Genomic DNA, 18,552 nt, shown 5'->3' on the forward strand with positions numbered 1-18,552 from the left:
TCATGGGTCAACACTCAACCAACTGAGCTACAAAAGCTGGGTAATAAAGACATAAACTTTTTTAAAAAATGTATAAAGAGTTCCCTTGGCTAGCACCATTTTAGGCTTTGTTAGTGAAGGGCGCTAGGGGAATGGTGCAGGGCGGAGCCGGTGAAGGGGCCTCCCTTCCTGAGCCGGGTGCTTGTCTTCCTGTCCCCACCGCAGGGCCTCAGCTCACAGGCATCGGTGGTGCTCGCCCTCCAGGGGATTGATTGAGTCAGCAGGCCAGGCGCAGCCTCCACCCCAGCTCCCCCTTGCTAAATGCTGACAAGCTCTGGCTCATGACACCCCAGGGAACTTCCCACCACCAGGGGGCGCAGGGCCTTCCAGGTGCCTTTCTGCACACTGAGCAGGTTGGGGGAACCTTTTTCCTGCCAAGGGCCTTTTGGATATTTATACTTATGATTCATTTATTTTAAATGTACGTTGCGATTTTCAAAAGCTCCTAGATTTGTTGAATTTCAAGTCCCGCCTGGTTGCCTTGGCAGAGCCAGACCAAACCATTTTGTGGGTCTTATCGGACCACAGGCCAGACATCCCTCACCCCTGGTCTAGAGGGACGTTCCCTCTGAGCGACAGGTGTGCTGCCCATCTCTAACTGGGCCCTAACTGGGAGATACATCTACATACATGGCTTTGCACACTATGTATCTAAGAAACCAAGCTGCCGACCTGTCCCTACAGGTCCCTTCATGGGGGTTACCTGTACCGATATGATAGGCAGCTTTCCAGGTGCCTACACACCGTCCTAATTCGCTCTTTTCATTCCTAGCTGGTCTAGCATTACAAAGCTTTCTCCGTTTTAATGAGTCATGCCCCTGTTAAGGCCACGGGGTGGCTTCTCTTTGCACACCCTGCAGCAGTGGACGTGTGTTTTTGTAAACATGGCTGTTTTGAAGAAAACATCTGGAAGAGGAGCCAATTCCTCTGTTCTAGGGCTTGCAATTCCGTTTTTTGTTTGTTTGTTTGTTTGTTCGTTTGTTTTTGAGAGGTGCGACATTGCTTTTCCTGGAAGGGTGCACAATTTATGTTACCAATCCTACTTAAAAGCGCCCATTCCCCACACCTTTGCCCATCTCTTTTTCTTTGATTTTTATTTATCAGAGGGATAGTGATTCATTGTTTGAATTTGTTTTGTGGAGTTACTAAGACGACTGAACATCTTGTCATAATTTTATTTTCCACTTTTATATCTTCTCTTGTGAAATCTCTGAAGCGATAGTCAAAACACTGGAGATGATCATTACCTCTGTGGAAGGAACTGCAGGTTTGGGGGAAAGGGGCCAGCATGAACTTTACTTTCCCTGTGCATCCTTTTGCACTCTTTTAATTCTTTTTTTTACTGCGTTCTTTCGTTAAGTTTCCAAATGAAGGAAACAGAAAATTCAAAATGACGTTTACAATAAAATGAGAAAGATAGACACACACACACATGAAACAAAAGTCGGAACACACAGATGCAAGTTACAGCATAGGGAATATAGTCAATAACATCGTTATAACCATGTATGGGGCCAGGTCGGTGTTTGAAACATCAGGGGACCCCTCTCTAAAGTACATGATTTCCCAACCACTCTGCTGTTCCATCTGAAACTAATACACAAAAATATCAAATGTGAACTGTAATTGAAAAATTAAAAATAAAGAAAAGTGTGCACAATAAGAGGGAAAGAGTGATGAGTTCAGTCCAGCCAGGGTGGCTCAGTGGTTGAGCATTGATCTATCTAATTCCAGGTCAAGGGCACATGCTCAGGTTGTGGGCTCAATCCCCAACAAGAGGGTGTGTAGGAGGCAGCCAATCAATGATTCCCTCTCATCATTGATGTTTCTATCTCTCCCTCTCCCTTCCTCTCTGAAATTATATATATCTACCTAATAAAAGAGTATCATGCTAATTGACCCTACCTTCTCAATTCTTACCAGCCAATCAGGAGTGGGTAAGCTGGTGGGTTAATTTGCATACACAGGCACTGAGGCCGCTGTGAGTGGGGCAGTTCCTCTGGGCCTCTGGCCAGCGTGGGAAGGCAGAAAGGCAGCTCCAGCCAGAGCGAAGATGCTGCTGGCAACCAGGGAAAGAAAGGCCCATGCTTGCACAAATCTTCATGCATTGGGCCTCTAATATATAATATATATATTTAAGAGTGATAAATAAGTTCAGAATTCTAAAACTCCGTGCTCCTAAATAGAAAGCTGGGGCTGGAAAGGGGCCAGGTTTACTCTGGCTTCAGGGCCTGTAAAAGCAGGTGGCGGGGCTGTGGGTAAGCGAGCAGCGAGCCTCTGGAAGGGACTTTAGCACAGTCCTGCCTGCCTGTCATGGCGCGTGAGACATCTGAGCAAAGGTGCCTGGAGGGAGGCGGCTGGGCTGTGGGAGGGAGTCTGCCCAGCGCACCCACTTGTCTTCTCTTCCTTCTATGAAGCCGGTTTCGTTTTCCTTCCCAGAAACTCTAACCCCTGACTTACTAAACACAAGGAGCAGAAAAAAGGGGGTTGGGGGGCCTAGTGAGTGGGGGTGGTACTTCCAGGAAATCCAGACATAAAGCATCAGTGCCAAGGGCCAGAGGAATAAACCACCAATTCCTGGAACAATGAGTCACCTTTCCTATAAGTAATTGAGTTCATCACCATCTAGAACTTGGCCATGCCCATTTCTCACAGACCTGAAACTGTTGATAAAGTTGGCGTGTCCCTGCCTTGAAGTTAAGGTCCCTCGCCTGGGGCAGCTCTTACCAGAGGGTGGAGGGTGAGGGGGGATGGATGCCGCCCATGGGGTGGAACTCAGGGCAGTGTTCCCCCCAGAGCACTCTGGGAGGCCAGGCGGGGACAACAGGCGTGGCCTCAGCTTTGCCTGCCTTCCTCCCTCACTTCCAGGCTCTGCAGCCAAAGAGAAATTCCTAAGCAAATCACTAGCACAAGAAGTCTCCTGAGACCCTGACTGACCCCGGGCATTGTGTGTGTGTGTGTGTGTGGGGGGGGGGGGGGGGGGGAATAGGGGGGAGGCTCCAGCAGTGAATTCCTTGACGGGCTGGTCCCTGCACAAGAGGAGGCATTGACTCTTGGGGATTGCACAGATAGCTCACCCATTGCTACCAGGAGAGAAAGCAGCAAAGGAGGGTCGAGTGCAGGTGGAGCAGGAGGTTTGGTGGTGCAAGAGGAAATCAGTGAAATGAGGCCATAGAGTGCAAGTGTGGAGAGTGTGAGAGGGCAGGGGGGACGAGGCTAACTCCTGACTCCATTTTATACTGTGGGGCAGGGCAGAGCTATCCTCCATTTTATGGAACTGGACCCTAGCCCTCACCCAACCAATCAGGGTCAGCCAAAGCAGTGACATCACCACCAGTGTAAAACCCCTGGGCTGGGCAAAGTTCGCTCTCTTCCGCCATGCTGTCGGCGTGAGTGGGACAGAGCTCATGCTAGCATGGAAGAGGCTCTTTTGTTTATTGCATCAGACTTAGCTCCCTGGTGGTCCTTGAGGATCACAAAGTCTGGGCGTAACAATGGACCGTGATAGAGGTCTGAGGAGACCAAAGCAGGCAGAGATAGTCCAAGAGAACAAAAGGGTGATCACAGCAGGGAAATGTCAGTTTGTGGTCATTGGCTTGAGGTCAGTCTCAAACAGTGATGTTTTTCCACAAGCCACAACTAGGAATTCCAATACAGATGTGGTTAGCAGACCCACATGTGGTTAGCAGACATATGAGATCAACCAGAGTTCAGATTCTGCCCTGAGAAGGACTGAGGGAAAGCAGGGATGTTTAGGGTGCAAAAGGGAGAATTTATGATGACCCAGGACTCTAGCTGGGTAAGGAGGAAGGGAGAGGTGACTGTTGGAGGGAGGGGTCTAGAGGAAGAGACTTGGAAAGGTAGCATGTGGTTGTCTGACAGAGTGGCATGGTTAAAATCGAGACTTGGGTGGAAGTACAGATATTGGTAATGACAGTTTACTGGATGCATGATTGGGAAGACCTGGAGGTTAAACTGATTTAAGGAGGATGGGAAGGATCAGGAAATAATGGCAAAGTGTATACCAAAGAGGAATTATAAGTGAATTAGTAGCTCTTCTTTATCTGTTCTTGCATTTCCCAAATATTCCACAATGAGCGTCTTTTACTATGTAAACAGAAAAAAACGGTATTAAATAAAAGCAAAGATATTACTCAAAGGTTAAAAGGAAAAACAACAACTCTTTATTGGTAAGTCAATTACTACTGTTTACAAGTATCCAGTCCACAAAGTTTATAGTTATTTCCATTCTAGAACTGTACCAGTATTTCCAAGCATCTTACACAGAATCATTTAAAATGAGACCAAATGAGAGATGTTTCACAGTGCACGCACTTTGCTTCAGGCAATGCCTATTTTACAATGCACACATGTTTGTATTTGTACCTGCATTAAGAAACCCTGAAATGCCCCAGCCAGTTTAGCTCAGTGGATAGAGCGTCAGCCTGTAGACTGAAGGGTCCCTGGTTCAATTCCAGCCAAGGGCATATGCCCAGGTTGCGGGCTTGCTCCCCAATAGGGGGTGTGCAGGAGGCAGCCAATCAATGATTCTCCCTCATCATTGATGTTTCTATCTCTCTCTCCCTCTCCCTTCCTCTCTGAAATCAATAAAGATATATATATATATATATATATATATATATATATATATATATATATATATGTGTGTGTGTGTGTGTGTGTGTGTATATATATATATATATATATATATATATATATATATATTTAAAAGGAAACCCTGAAATTATTTATGGGATGAGAAGGTAAGGGTTGGGCATACAACCAACATAAATGGGAGTGAGACTTTACTTGGGTACCTTTTTATGTTTTATTACCTTTGAACAATACAAATATATTATCTATTCAAAAATAAATGTAAAAATTAAGTATTAATACAATTGTAAATTTTTAATAGAAAAACTCTCTTTTAAAAATCAGATATGCAAATTTATGCTAAGAAATAATTGTTTATATTGACAAATGAATCTTTTTTTTAAGCAGGAGATTTCCCCCAGTACTTTTCACCAAGGGTTCCACTTTCAAAAATGTAGTCCCTGTTCTAAAATACAAATCTATCCCTATATTCTTAACACAGAAGAAAACTGCAGACTTTTGACAGGATCCATACCCCACCAGAAAATAAAGTTAAATAACTTGTTGCTTACAGCTTATACCTACTCTAAGGATAACGATACTTGTTTGGTATGGCTCGAGTTTAGAATGAGATCCAGTAGTTTGAAGTCCTTTCTAAGGAGGTAGATTCAAGTCCAGCAGAGAAAGGAAGGATTACAGCTGTCCACACGTGAAAAACCAGATAGCAGGGTTGCAGAGCAGTAGATACACCGGATTGCAAACCCTTCACTAACAGCTGTGAGAATTCAACAAGTCACCCAACACTCGGAAGGCTGGACCACAGGGTTTCTAGAATTCTTGTAAGCTCCCAAATCCATGACTGCATGTGATGTGAGTCCCCACTGCTAGAAGAGTGAGAGGTGAAGGATGGTGGAGGATGGGCAACCCTGTCATGGGTGAGAGGATGGATTGCAGCAGGTTTCAAATAGATTAACCACGGGCACCAGACAATAAATCCGAGGGCCTCCAGCCGAGGACCCTCATCCATGCTACATTAAAAAGTTCAATGTATGGGCACACAATGCAATATACAAATCATGTATCATAGCCGTGTTCACTTGAGACCTATATAATTTTATTAACCAATGTCATCCCAATTAATTTAATTTTTAAAAAAGTTCAACCCTTTGATAAACATCAGGATGTGAGCACAGAGTTTGTGTAGCAGAACTCAAATGCATATAAAGTGGTCATACAGAAGAGCCAGGATGCACTTCTATTAATGTTTTTTTCATTATCACCAAAAAGGAATGACAACATTTAAAATGATGGTGGAGGACTGAAAGACCCCGTAGAAGGAAGCCACAAACACCTGTGGACCCAAGAATTCCAGGCTGAGAACAGCTTGACTAAATCACTCAGACAGCATCAGACCTGGAAGACTTTGTAAGGTAGAAATGGCACAAAAGTTATCTCTAAAATGAGCTAAACTTCTAATTTGATTGGCCTTAGTGGAGACTTGATCATTGGTAAAGGGGTGTAATTCAGCAGCATTTACCACTGGATTATACTGGTCAGAGTCTATTCCCTGATTGGCCAGTACCCACAATGCACCAGTTGCTTATATGTTTAAATAACCTAATCATTGGCCGGGAGATATTGTATTACTAAGGGGGAATCCCCTTGATATCATACCTGCCCATCACCAAGATAAGTCCCTGAAGTAGTCCCACAGGGTGAACCCCAAATGTTTCCAATGAGGGAGACTTCATCAGCAGTGTTTTGTCTATCTGACTCAGAGTCAGGAGCTGGCCTGGTTGCTGCAGGGCATGGTGAGCCAGTGAGGGAAGAGCCAGCTCTTCACTCAGAGGATGGCAGTAGGTATTGCTAGTGTTGATTTGCAGCTACAAGTAGCTGGAATTAGATGCAAAGGAACTCAGATTCTGCTATTTTCATTTACATTCCTACCAAAAGACTCTGCATCTAAAGGCCTTATATGCACAGCAGCACATTGCATACAGGTGTCTCTATTTAGCTATCTATATAATTAAATAGGTAACTAAATAAATAGCCATTAAACCTAAGAATATATACAGGATGGGGCAAAAGGTTTACAATTGTCAACCTACTTTTACCCCACCCTGTATGTATGTGAGTTTATGGATGAGGAAGGTGCGGTCTAAGGAGGCAGGGCAATGTGCTGCTGCCGCCCAGCTGGTTACTGGTTACGTGACCTCCCCACAGATAACATTTTCTCTAATTTATAGATAAGGCTCAAAAAACTAGCTTTGGGGGAGATAAGAGATCAACCGGAGGACTTGTATACATGCATATAAGTACAACCAATCGACACAAAACTCTGGGAGGGAGGGCATGTATCCGAGGGGCCGTTCAGAAAGCCCCGCTGTGTCCCAGGGCTGCTCAGCTCACTTACGCAGGAAATGGAGTCACGTAACCAGTAACCGGCTGGGAGGCAGCAGCACATTGCCCTGCCTCCTTAGACCACAGCTTCCTCATCTATAAACGAAGGTCTTAACCGAAGCACTTCCCATCTCTCTCTTTCCAAGAATTAAAAAAGAGAAATCCCTCTCAAAATTGAAAACAGAGTTCACAAACATTCATTTTAGAAGCACCAAGGCTGCCATACAGAGCCACCTCTCCGCAGGCATAGCCAGACACCTCTCTGGCCAAGGAGGGGGCAGCAATCCCTGTGAGCAGGGTGGGTCCCCCAAGCTGCTCCTCTCCTCTTCCTGTGGCTGGAGGAGCCGAGCGAGCCTGTGGGCACAGCTGCCAACCCTGAGGGCCCAGGCCCGGAGACTCAGGCTGTACTGCAGAGTCCCGATGCAGGCCTCACCGGAAGTCAGCATCATGCATTCACGTTTGCAAGTGGCAGAGGCAATAAACCTGTTGCTATCCTCCGTCTGAGTTGAGTGTTCTGTCACCAGCCTCTGCAAGGTTCTGGCTGACAGGGAAGTAGCATCAGGCTGTAAAGTTCCTGCTCCCGGAGTAGCTGCACGTGAGTCTCGTGTACACTCAGCTGTCATTTCCTAGAGCGGGCCCCGCTCCTGCAGCAGCACCTTCCGGGACAGAGATGCAGGAGGCGGGCGTGGCTGTAAACCCAAGGTGCCCCTCGGGAGGTGTGTAGAAGGAAAGCTTTGGGAAGGGAAGAGCAGAGGAGGGTTGGAAACCGTGATCTTGTGCTCTCATCATGGGCCAATGTCCAAAACAGGGCCATGGGGAGGGGGACACAGGGAGTGGCCCCTTATAACAAGGAGTGGTCAGGTAGAGGGGAAATCTAAGAACATTGGTCCCTAGAGCGAAAGGGAACCTTAAAATGTTCCTCCTTCCTTCTTTCCCTTCACAGCTACACAAACGAAAGCCAATTGCTTTTTTTCCTCAGGGTACAGAGCAAAAGGCAAGAATATAATCCAAGGCATCAATCGTTACAAAGAAAAAAGTCTGGTAGTATTTAGATTTGTTAGGGGGGGGGGGGGGGGAAGCACAGAAAGTAGAACTGTGTCAGAAAGTAGAACATTCCTTGTTGCTAGAATGATAGACGAAGGCCAGCTCACCATCTGTCACTGATTCCTACGCTGGGTGGGAAGTTGGGAAACAAGATTCCTTTCCAGTCTAAGAGTCAGTGGGAACTCTCTCTGGGAGTTCTTGCGGGGGCACAGGGAAGATGACTTTTTTACGCAGTGTGAAGACAGGTTGAGGGATTTGTTTCTTCGGTCCTCGTCGGCCCACATCATTATTGACAGCAGTGAGGATGGATAAGATATCTTCACCTCTGCAGGCAGAGAAGAAAACATATTTTCAATCAGGAGACAGAAATCAGGTACCGGATCTTAGAAATAAGACCATAACAAAACAAAAAAGAAATAAGACCATAAAACATGTGGCTCCTTCCTAGCCCAACAGATCCAGATTCTACCCGGGATCCTGCTAACAATAAAGAAATACTTCCGGCCCAGGCTGGTTTGGCTCAGTGGATAGTGTAAGCCTGTGGACCAAAGTGGCCAGGGTTCGATTCCAGTCAAGGGCACAAACGTTGGTTGCAGGCTCCTCCTCGGCCCAGGCCCTGGTCAGGGCTCGTGCAAGAGACCACCAATCAACGTGTTGCTCTCACATCAATGTTTCTCTCTATCTTTCCCTCTTTCTTCCATGCTCCCTAAAAATCAATGGAAAAGTGTCCTCGAGTGAGGATTAACAAACAAAAAAAAAGAAAAGAAATACCTCCGAAATTGAAAAAGAAATTCTAAATTATATTAAATTTTCAATTCTACATTCAGTGTTTAAGGACATTATAAAAATTACAGCTTGCATTTTAATGTACTTATTCCACAAAGGAATTTTACATATAATTATTTTTCCATGTTCTTCCTTCAAGCTGATAAATAGATGATAAATAGATAGATGGGCCATAGAGAGATGGAAAGAATAGATAGGCAGGTGATAGAGGTGGAGAAAGAGAGCCTGGTATTAATAATGTCCTCTCTGTTCTTGGTTTGGAGATGGATTCAGAGATAAATGTGATATAATTCTTGATCTAAAAGACTTAAAATGCAGGCATAAAACATGTACACACAAAATGCATAATACAAGGCAGAATGTGATCAACACCATCTGAAAAGGTCAAAGTTCTGCTTAAAGTTTGAAGGAGAAAGCCAGAACTCCAGGCTGGGAGAAGAGAAGGGTCCCTAGAGGGGAGAACACTTGAACCTGGGCTGGCAGGGCGGGCAACACATCATCAGAAGCAATGCATAGGCCCTTCAGACAGACTCAAGTTTGAATCATCGTTCTATCACTCATGGGTCACGTGGCCTTGGGCAGGTTACTTACTTTCCTATGCTTCCGTTTTCTTACCTCTAAAATGAAGACCATAATAGGACTCATTGTAGGGACTGCCATGGGAATGAAATCAGGTATTTTATGTAAAGCACTTAGAACACCGGCTACAATATTCCACTGGCCATCATTGTTGTTGTTTTTTAATTGATTTTTTTTTTTTTTTTTTTTTACAGAGAGGAAGGGAGAAGGATAGAAAGCTAGAAATGTCGATGAGAGAGAAACATCGACCAGCTGCCTCCTGCACACCCCCTACCGGGGATGTGCCCGCAACAAATGCACATGCCCTTGACAGGAATCAAAGCCGGGACCTTTCAGTCCGCAGACCGATGCTCTACCACTGAGCCAAACCGAGTTCGGCTTGACCATCGTTGTTGGTATGATTAGCATTACTGCTACTTCTCATCATCATCGTTAATTTTCATTATTATTTTTTTAATCCTCACCTGAGGAAATTTTCCCATTGATTTTTAGGGAGAGTGGAAGAGAGAGGAAAAGACAGAGAGAAACATCGATGTGACAGCAACACATCGATTGGTTGACTCCTGCATGCATCCTGACCAGGGCCCCGGCCAGGGAGGAGCCTGCAACCAAGGTACGAGCCCTTGACAGGAATTGTACCTGGGATCCTTCAGTGTAGGTGGATGCTCTATCTACTGAGCCAAACCAGCCAGGGCATCGATGTTATTTTTCAGATGGGAATGTAAGCCCTGTCTGATTCTAAGTCCTTCCATCCTGATCACACTAGCTGTTCTCTCTCTCTCCTGAAATCTTCCTGTGGCTGACTCCCCATCACTCAGCCACTCGCACGATCACCTCTCCCAAAGAGTCTTCTCAAGCCGCTCCTTGCCCCCACCCCCAGGCCCAATATCATGATCCTGTTTTGCTGTCTTCGTAGCAGGCATCACTTCCTAAAATTATCTTATTCATTTAAGTACTCATTTACTTACAGTTTTATTATATGTCTGCCTCTTACTGGACTGTAAGCTACATGGAGAAGAGTTGTTTTTTAAGGTTTAGAATAGTTGTTTTTTCCCTATGGCTGCTGACTATAAATCAGTGTTTCCCCATTGGAAGAGAAAGCACAGTACATTTTCATGGCTAGGGGATGGTTTTCTGGTCATCTTCAACAGGGGAAAAAAACTTCAAAAACACCGAAACACCTGAATGTTGGAATTCAGTCCATTGTAGTCCTAGCTGGTTTGGCTCAGTGGGTAGAGCGTCAGCCTGTGGGCTGAAGAGTCCCAGGTTTGATTCTGCTAAGGGCACATGCCTGGAGTTGCCAGCTCACTCCCTAGTAGGGAGCGTGCAGGAGGCAGCCAATTAATGATTCTCATTCATCATTGATGTTTCTATCTATCTCTCTCCCCTCTTCCTTCCTCTCTGAAATCAATAAAAAATATATATATTTAAAAAAAATTAAAAAGTCCCTTGTAGCGGGGATCCAAGATGGCTGCAACAATTTCAATAAAATACAACTAAAATACAAAATGGACATTACCCAGAACTACAGGAAAGTCGACTGACTGGAAATTCTACAACGAGAAGGAAAGAGAAAACCAGAAGGAAAATCAGAGGAGCTGTAAAAGCCTAAGGTATGGAGACATGCTGCGCGTGTGGGGAGAGGAGGGGTGGCCGAGTGCCTGGCGGGTGTTCCCTATCAGGAAGAAGATAAAAGCTCCAGACTGTGCTGAACCCCAGATTCGACAGCAGTGAACCCCAGTTCTAAGCCAAACCCTGGGGACCCAGGCTCATACAGAGGTATCCTGGGCTGTAAGATGAAATCTCAGGGGAGCGGCGAAAGGCAGAGCCCCTGGAGGCACGCACACTGCACGCAGAGGACAGATTGTTGACTCTGCTGCTAGATTGCCCTGGGGTAAGGAGACAAAAGCTCCAGACTGTGCTGAGCTCCAGTGCCGACTGCATTGAACCCCGGTTCTAGGCCAGACCCTGGGGACCCAGGCTCATACAGAGGGAACCTGGGCTGTAAGGCGGAAACCCAGGGGAGCGGCGAGAGGAAGTCCGGGAGGCGCGCACATTGCGCGCAGAGAACGACGGTTGACTGTGCCGCTGATTGCCCTGGCGGAAAGGAGACAAAAGCTCCAGACTGCTCTGAATCCCACTTCCAACTCCACTTCCAACTGAACTGAACCCCAGTTCCAGGCTCATGGGGGGAGAGCCTAGACTGTTTGGTAGCGGGCAAAACTCGAGGGCACCTTTCTCTCAGAGGTGCTTGCAGCGAATACCGAAGGACACTGAGGAACACTGAGACTCAGGAGCCTCATAGGGTGGGGCTGAGGAAAGCCAAGCTTGTAGGCTCCACCCTGAAACTCCACCCCATCCAAGCTGAAAACAGAGACTTTTAAGGCTACCAACTCAGGGATGCTGCGAAAATGCCGAGACAAGGAAACAGATCACAAACAAAAGAAATGGAGGACAAAAAGTGACTGGATATAGCATTCAAAACCACGATTATAAGGTTTTTCAAGAATTTCCTAGAAAAGGCCAATAAAATAAATGAGACCTATGAGGATATGAAAAGGGATCAACTATAAATAATAAGGGATCAACAAGAAATAAAGAATACATTGTCTTGCTGAAACCGGTTTGGCTCAGTGGTAGAGCATCGGTCTGTGGACTGAAAGGTCCCAGGTTTGATTCCAGTCAAGGGCATGTACATTGGTTGCGGGCACATCCCCAGTAGGGGGTGTGCAAGAGGCAGCTGGCCGATGTTTCTCTCTCATCGACGTTTCTAGCTTTCTATCCCTCTCTCCTCCACTCTGTAAAAAATCAATAAAATATATTAAAAAAAAAAAAAGAATACATTGTCTGAAATAAAAAATATTATACAGAGTCCTAAAAACAGAATGGAAGATCACAAGAATCAAGTCAAAGATTTGGAACATAAAGAGCCAGAGAACACTCCTCCACAGAAGCAAGAAGATAAGAGAATCCAGAAAGTTGAAGATAATGTAAGAAACTCTGGGACAACTTCAAGCGAACCAATATCAGAACTATGGGGTCCTAGAAGAAGAGAGAGAACAAGATACCAAAAACATACTGGAAGAAATTAGTGACAGAAAACTTCCCCCACCTGGTGAAAGAATTAGACTTACAAGTCCAGGAAGCGCACAGAACCCCAAACAAAAGGAATCCAAAGAGGACCACACCAACACACATCATAATTAAAATTCCAAGAGCAAAAGACAAAGAGAGAATATTAAAAGAAGCAAGAGAAAAGCAGGTAGTTACCTATAAAGGAGCATCCATATGATTGTCAGCTGATTTCTCAACAGACACAATGCAGGCCAGACGGGAATGGCAAGAAATATTCAAGGTGATGAATAGCAAGAACCTACAGCCAAAAATAATCTATCCAGCAAAGCTATCACTCAGAATTGAAGGCCAGATAAAGAGCTTCACAAATAAAAAAAGCTAAAGGAGTTCATCACCGCCAAACCAGAATTATATGAATTGCTGAAGGGGGTTCTTTCAGAAGAGAAAGTAAATAAAGATAAAAATTATGAACAACAAATACGTAACTATCAACAAGTGAATCTAAAAACCAAGAGAATTAAAAAAAAAATCTGATGAACAATATTAACTAGTGAATATAATAGAATCAGAGGTATGGAAGGGGACAATTCTTGGGGAAGAGGGGAGTGGGGGTGTGGGAAGAGACTGAACATAAACTGTGCACCTATGGATGAGGACAATAGGGGGTGGGGAAAGGGCAGAGGGTGGGGTGGGAACCTGGTGGAGGGGAGCAATGAAGGGGGGGGGGGAATTAGGAACATTTGTAATAATATGAACAATGAAGATTTAAAAATAAATAAATAAAATCAAATAAAAAAAGCCCCCTTGTAAAAACAAAACGGATTAAAAACAAACCGAAAAGAAGGGGCAGGGAAATTTTTTTAAAAAGGAAAAAGGAACAGACAACAAGGGCAGCGGACTTATTGCTTCTCCTCAGCTTTCTCCTGGGTCTCCTCCAGGAGAGCTTAGCTTTTCAGCCACTTTCTCGCACTGTGGCATTGTCATTTTGGCCCAATCCTCCTCTCTTTCCTCTCTCTTCGCTCTCTTTCCTGCATTCTCCAAGCTTTGTCTTGGATTTCTGTGCGTGTTCAGCATCGAGGAAGCTGCAAAGGCGCAAAGGCGGGGAGGGCGCTCCAGCCGGCGGTCCCGCCCGCGCTGGCTCAGCTCCATCGCCAGGAGAAGGTGCTGGGCGTCACCTCCAAGGTCTTGTCCCTCCTGGTGAGGTGGATGGTCCCTGTTCCTTCCCCTTTGGGAGCCTGGCGTGCCGCTGCCTCCTTCCTTCCAAGCTGGGAGACTGTTCTCTGAAGGAACAGCTTTGCCCGCATTTTGAAAAGTTCCTCTCCATCTTCTCCCAGGGCTTTCATTTCTTGCTCAGGAAGAGAAACTCCGGGCTCAAGCTGGGGGTCGTGGTTGGATCCGCCTGCATCCTCGGCGGAGGAATCATGGTCCTCATGGGTGTCCATCGCTAGTGCCAGTGCCGCCCGCCCCCTGCCCGCCCTCTCACACCCTGGAGAAGAGATGTTTGTCTCTGATTCCCAGACATCTCCCAGCCCCTAGCTCAGTCCCAGTCTAGCAGGCACACAGTATCCCCTCGGCTCTGAAGCCCTAGCACTTTGGCCTCTGGTGGCTATGGTGGGGATGGAGAGGTTGGTAAAAAGAGAGAAAAGCTGAGGTCACTCAAGGCTCCAACCCGGTTCGCTGTCTTAAGTCCCCAGAAGAACACTGTGGCCATCTCTACAGATGGGGGACTGGGGAGTAGGGGCTCCTAGCTCGCAGCGGGCTGAGCGGATGAATTCAGGATGTTCATACGGGATGTGAGGTCAAGGGCAACACAAAGGTAGGGGGTCTGGCAGCCTGTGAAAATGTGTAAGAATGACCTTCAGAGTGACCTTGACTGGGTCACTCATTCATTGGTGCAGCAGATAGTTACCAAGCTCAACCGTATGTCAGATACGATGCCAGGCGCTGAGGACATAAACTTGGATGAAGCTACACTTCAGAGGTGGCAGGACTCAGAGATGGCAACTTGGGAGGCATTTCCATGGAGATGCCAGTGGCCTCCGGGATCACGGAAAATTCCCAGAGAGGCTCTAGAGTAGGGGTGTCGAACTCAATCAGAGAAGGGGCCAAAATCTAAAATCCAGCCTAAATCGCGGGCCGAATGGTTTACTGAACAGTCATAAACTGTCATTGTGATGGAAAGGCAGCGGAGTGCAGTGATGACAGCGCGCTGCGGGCCACATTGCAAGGCCTGGCGGGACGGATTTGGCCCGCGGGCCTTGTGTTTGACACGTGTGACAGCGGAGGAGGTGGTCCAGGGCAGAACCTTGGTGAAGGCCCACTGCCAGGACACCAGGTAAGGAGCATGTGGCAGAGACAGAAAGAAAGTTGTCAGAGCCAAGGCAGGAGACCAGCCTATGGCCCAAAGGCAGCAGCACATAGGCACTCACTGAATATGCGTGACTAGTAAATTAATAAAGGAAGGAGCAAATGAAAGGCCCCCTCTGCTCAGCATGTCTTTCACCCCAGCTAGATGTTTCCCCTGGTCCTCCAAATCTGCGTGAGGTACCATAACACCTGTGCTTTACGTATATATCTACAACAGGGGGATCTCTTCCTCATCTACTGTGAGCAGCTTGCGGGCCAAGGACAGTATCTTTTTCTTTATTCCATATCTTCCTTTCCAGTTATATGTTGGTGCTCAATAAAGATATGTTGGATGGATGGACGGATAGGTGAATAGATGGATGGATGGATGGATGGATGGATGGATAGATAGATAGATAGATGATAGATAGAACAATGTGAAACTCTTACCTTGGGACCAAGTCCTTCAAATGGTTATACAGAGATTGAATATACCAGCTCCCTTCTCTCCTGTGACGAAAAGATACGTAGCCAGGGACAGTGGACAGGCCAAGAAGGAAGTCTGCTTCATTTGGGACACTGTCCTCAAGGGGAGGCTCTATTAATTCAGGATTTATAGCATCTGCTTCAATACATACAGAAGATTGTATCTCCTTGCCCTGACAGGCCTGGATGAAAAAGAGTTTGGGTTTGTCAACCAGACCGGGGCACTGCTTGGCTGTGAAGTGAGACATGATCTCCCGAATAGGAATGAGGGCATCATCTGAAGAGTAGATAGCTCCAAATTTCCCATGGGTCAGAACACAGAACACAAAGCAGTCTCCGTTGGCATGGTCTGGATGACGCTGATATTTTTGTAGAACTTCCTCCAGGCATTCTTTAGTTACATCATCCCGTATATCTACGTTGAATCCAAGCCACTGAAACACATGCTTCAGGCACTCTGTTTAAAAAAAAAAAAAAAAAAAAAAAAGGTGGGCGAGGATGGATAGTGAAAAAACTGAGCGAAATGAAATAAAAGGGGCCAAACAATGCTAATAGTTATATAAATTTCACAGCAAATATCCTGAAACTTTGGCTTATGTTTTACTTTCATAACAATAAAATTTTATGGTTAACCTGGCTTTTATAGCACCCACAGTGCTATCACAATGGCCCTGCGAGTGAGGAGAGGACAGAGTCCATTCTACTTCACGGGTGAGGGAGCTGGGGCTCTGTGACTCTCCCATGGTCACAAATCGCACTTAGTGGTGGAGCCAGAGCTCAAACACAGGTTTTCTCATACTGACCCAGCATGCTCACCCCCACATCACGGAATCATATGTGGTCAGGGGCCCCTTTCACTCTGTAAGCAGGTGGCTGGCACCCCAGGTGCTATGGTCTAAAAGTTTGTGCCTCCCCAAAATTCACATGTTGAAATCCTAACCCTCAAGGTGTGGGTATTGGAAAATGGGGCCTTTGACACATGCTTAGGCCACGAGGGTTGAGCCCATAAAGAAACCCCAAGTGAGCCCTGGCCAGTTTGGCTCAATGGATAGAGCGTCAGCCTGCAGACTGAAAGGTCCCAGGTTCGATTCCAGTCAAGGGCATGTACCTTGGTTACAAGCACATTCCCAGTGTGGGGTGTGCAGGAGGCAGCTGATCGGTGTTTCTCTCTCATTGACGTTTCTAACTCTATCCCTCTCCCTTCCTCTGTGGTAAAAAAAAAAAAAAAAAAAAAAAATCAATAAAATATATTTAAAGAAAAAAAAGAAACCCCAAGTGAGGTTACAGCGGGCAGATAGCCATGTAGGAAGAAGACTCTCACCAGACACTGAAACCCCATAGCCTTGATCTTAGACGGTCCAGCCTTCAGAACCATGAGAAATACAGGTTGGTTGTCTATGAGCCACCCAGTCTCGGTTGTTTGGATGGACTAAAACACTAGGGGTATATAGGAGGCTTTGAAACATTTATAATATCACCCTTACATTAAATGGAAGATTAGTAATTACAGAAAGGAAATATGAAAGTGGAAAGTGATTTTAAGCTCCCCACCCTGTAGCATACTATTACAGCCTGTCTTACCAGCGTCTTTTTTAGTCCCTTCTCTTTCTGACAGTGAGGTAAAGTTCTGGTTGTTGATAACAACACAGTAGCCTCTGTGTTTACGATTCATCCTGTACACAGTTCTATCCTTGAAAGAAGAAGAGATGGAACCACTTATTAGAGAATCTTCACTTTAAGAGTTTAATGTTTCTAACCAACCACTCCATTTATCGGTACCAAAGGCAGAGCATTCTCAAGAGCCCGGGCCTGGCCTGGAATTGATCGATTGCCAGGCCCTGACTAAAGTTCAGAGTTCACCTGGTTTAATTGCAAAATGTCAGTTCTCAGTGTTAAGTAACAAAGTATTTTTTTTTAACTTTGAAAAACCCAGGTTTTATGCAAAAGCATCTTCCTTTTTTAAAAATATATTTTATTGATTTTTTACAGAGAGGAAGGGAGAGGGATAGAAAGCTAGAAACATCGATGAGAGAGAAACACCGATCAGCTGCCTCTTGCACACCCCGTATTGGAAATATGCCCGCAACCAAGGTACATGCCCTTGACCGGAATCGAACCCGGGACCCTTCAGTCCGCAGGCTGGCCCTCTATCCACTGAGCCAAACCGGTTTCGGCGCATCTTCCTTTTTGGATGAGCAAAGTGAAGAAAGTAAAGGTAAGGACCTAACAAGACAACAGAAATACAAATGGTAATTTTTTTCAGATGGTAGGATTCAGAGCGATCTGTTTCCTCCTAAAGCAGAGAAATCTCTTTGGTAGCTATCACAGTGGGAATTTTAAAATGTATGCAATTATTTCAGAAGGCTATCTCAAACAGCCTATGATTACAAGTTATCTGAGCTGGCATCAGCGGGGCCTCTGTGTGGCTAAAATGATCTCCTGAAAACATGGTACATCTTGAATCCAAACGGACAAGGAGTGGCATCAGTCAATAAAAGAAGGAATTCCCATTTCTGGAAATAATTAAAAAAGTATGTGTGACTGAAAGAGCCTTAGTGTCAGCACCTTCTGGAGGTTATAAAGAAAGGTAGGAAGGACAGAGATGATCACGGAAAGAGGAAGAAGAACCAAGATGAACACAAAGAACTCTGAGCCCTCAAAGTCCCGAAGGGTGAGACCCCAGTGAGACCCCAGTTGGAGACGCCCCGAAGAAACTGTCCAGACCTTTGTGCTGGTTTCAGAAGTTAGACTGTGACCAGATAGTCCCAACATCGCCATAGAGACCAGGGTTACTCGGTCACCGAGAAAGAGAAATACTTATATTCTTCAAATATATCTCCTCACTTAGATATCCTTCCACCAAGTGGGTGGAGAGTCAACACCACATGAATCAGATCAAATGTTTCCGGTAGAAAGCTTGCTTGGGTCGAGTCACCATGTATCTGTCACTGGCTAGAGAGAGACTGAGCAGATACGAAGGAGAAGAAGTGGGGAGATGGGAAGAGATTAACCAAAGAACTCATATGCATACATGCACAGCCAATGGGCAAGGACAGTAGTGTGCTGAAGGCCTGCAGTGGGGCAGGGGTTGGGAGGAAGGGGGAGGGTGGGAGATAAAGGGTGAGAAATGGGGGACATCTGTAATAAGGTCAACAATAAAATAAGAATAAATGAAATCAATTTAAAAATTTTAAAGGCCCAGAG

At 45.7% G+C, this 18,552-nt stretch overlaps 1 protein-coding gene across 4 annotated transcripts in view; it reads right to left on the reverse strand.

Moving 5' to 3' along the window:
* Nucleotides 1-5,783: 5,783 nt before the first annotated feature.
* Nucleotides 5,784-18,552, reverse strand: part of CASP10 (caspase 10) — a 35,887-nt gene continuing 23,118 nt past the window's right edge. For 3 of the 4 annotated variants that reach the window (XM_036420673.2, XM_036420672.2, XM_036420671.2), the window contains 3 exons: nucleotides 16,930-17,038; nucleotides 15,313-15,805; nucleotides 5,784-8,401 (listed from right to left, as the gene is read on the reverse strand). In XM_036420673.2, the coding sequence (XP_036276566.1) occupies nucleotides 8,242-8,401; nucleotides 15,313-15,805; nucleotides 16,930-17,038 (762 nt within the window). In that variant the 3' untranslated portion in view covers nucleotides 5,784-8,241. Of the gene's footprint in view, nucleotides 8,402-15,308; nucleotides 15,806-16,929; nucleotides 17,039-18,552 lie in introns of those variants that run through there. The other variant, XM_045575431.1, reaches the window with a different exon arrangement.

Source organism: Pipistrellus kuhlii, unplaced genomic scaffold, assembly GCF_014108245.1.
Source record: "Pipistrellus kuhlii isolate mPipKuh1 unplaced genomic scaffold, mPipKuh1.p scaffold_m20_p_7, whole genome shotgun sequence".
Lineage (NCBI taxonomy): Eukaryota > Metazoa > Chordata > Mammalia > Chiroptera > Vespertilionidae > Pipistrellus > Pipistrellus kuhlii.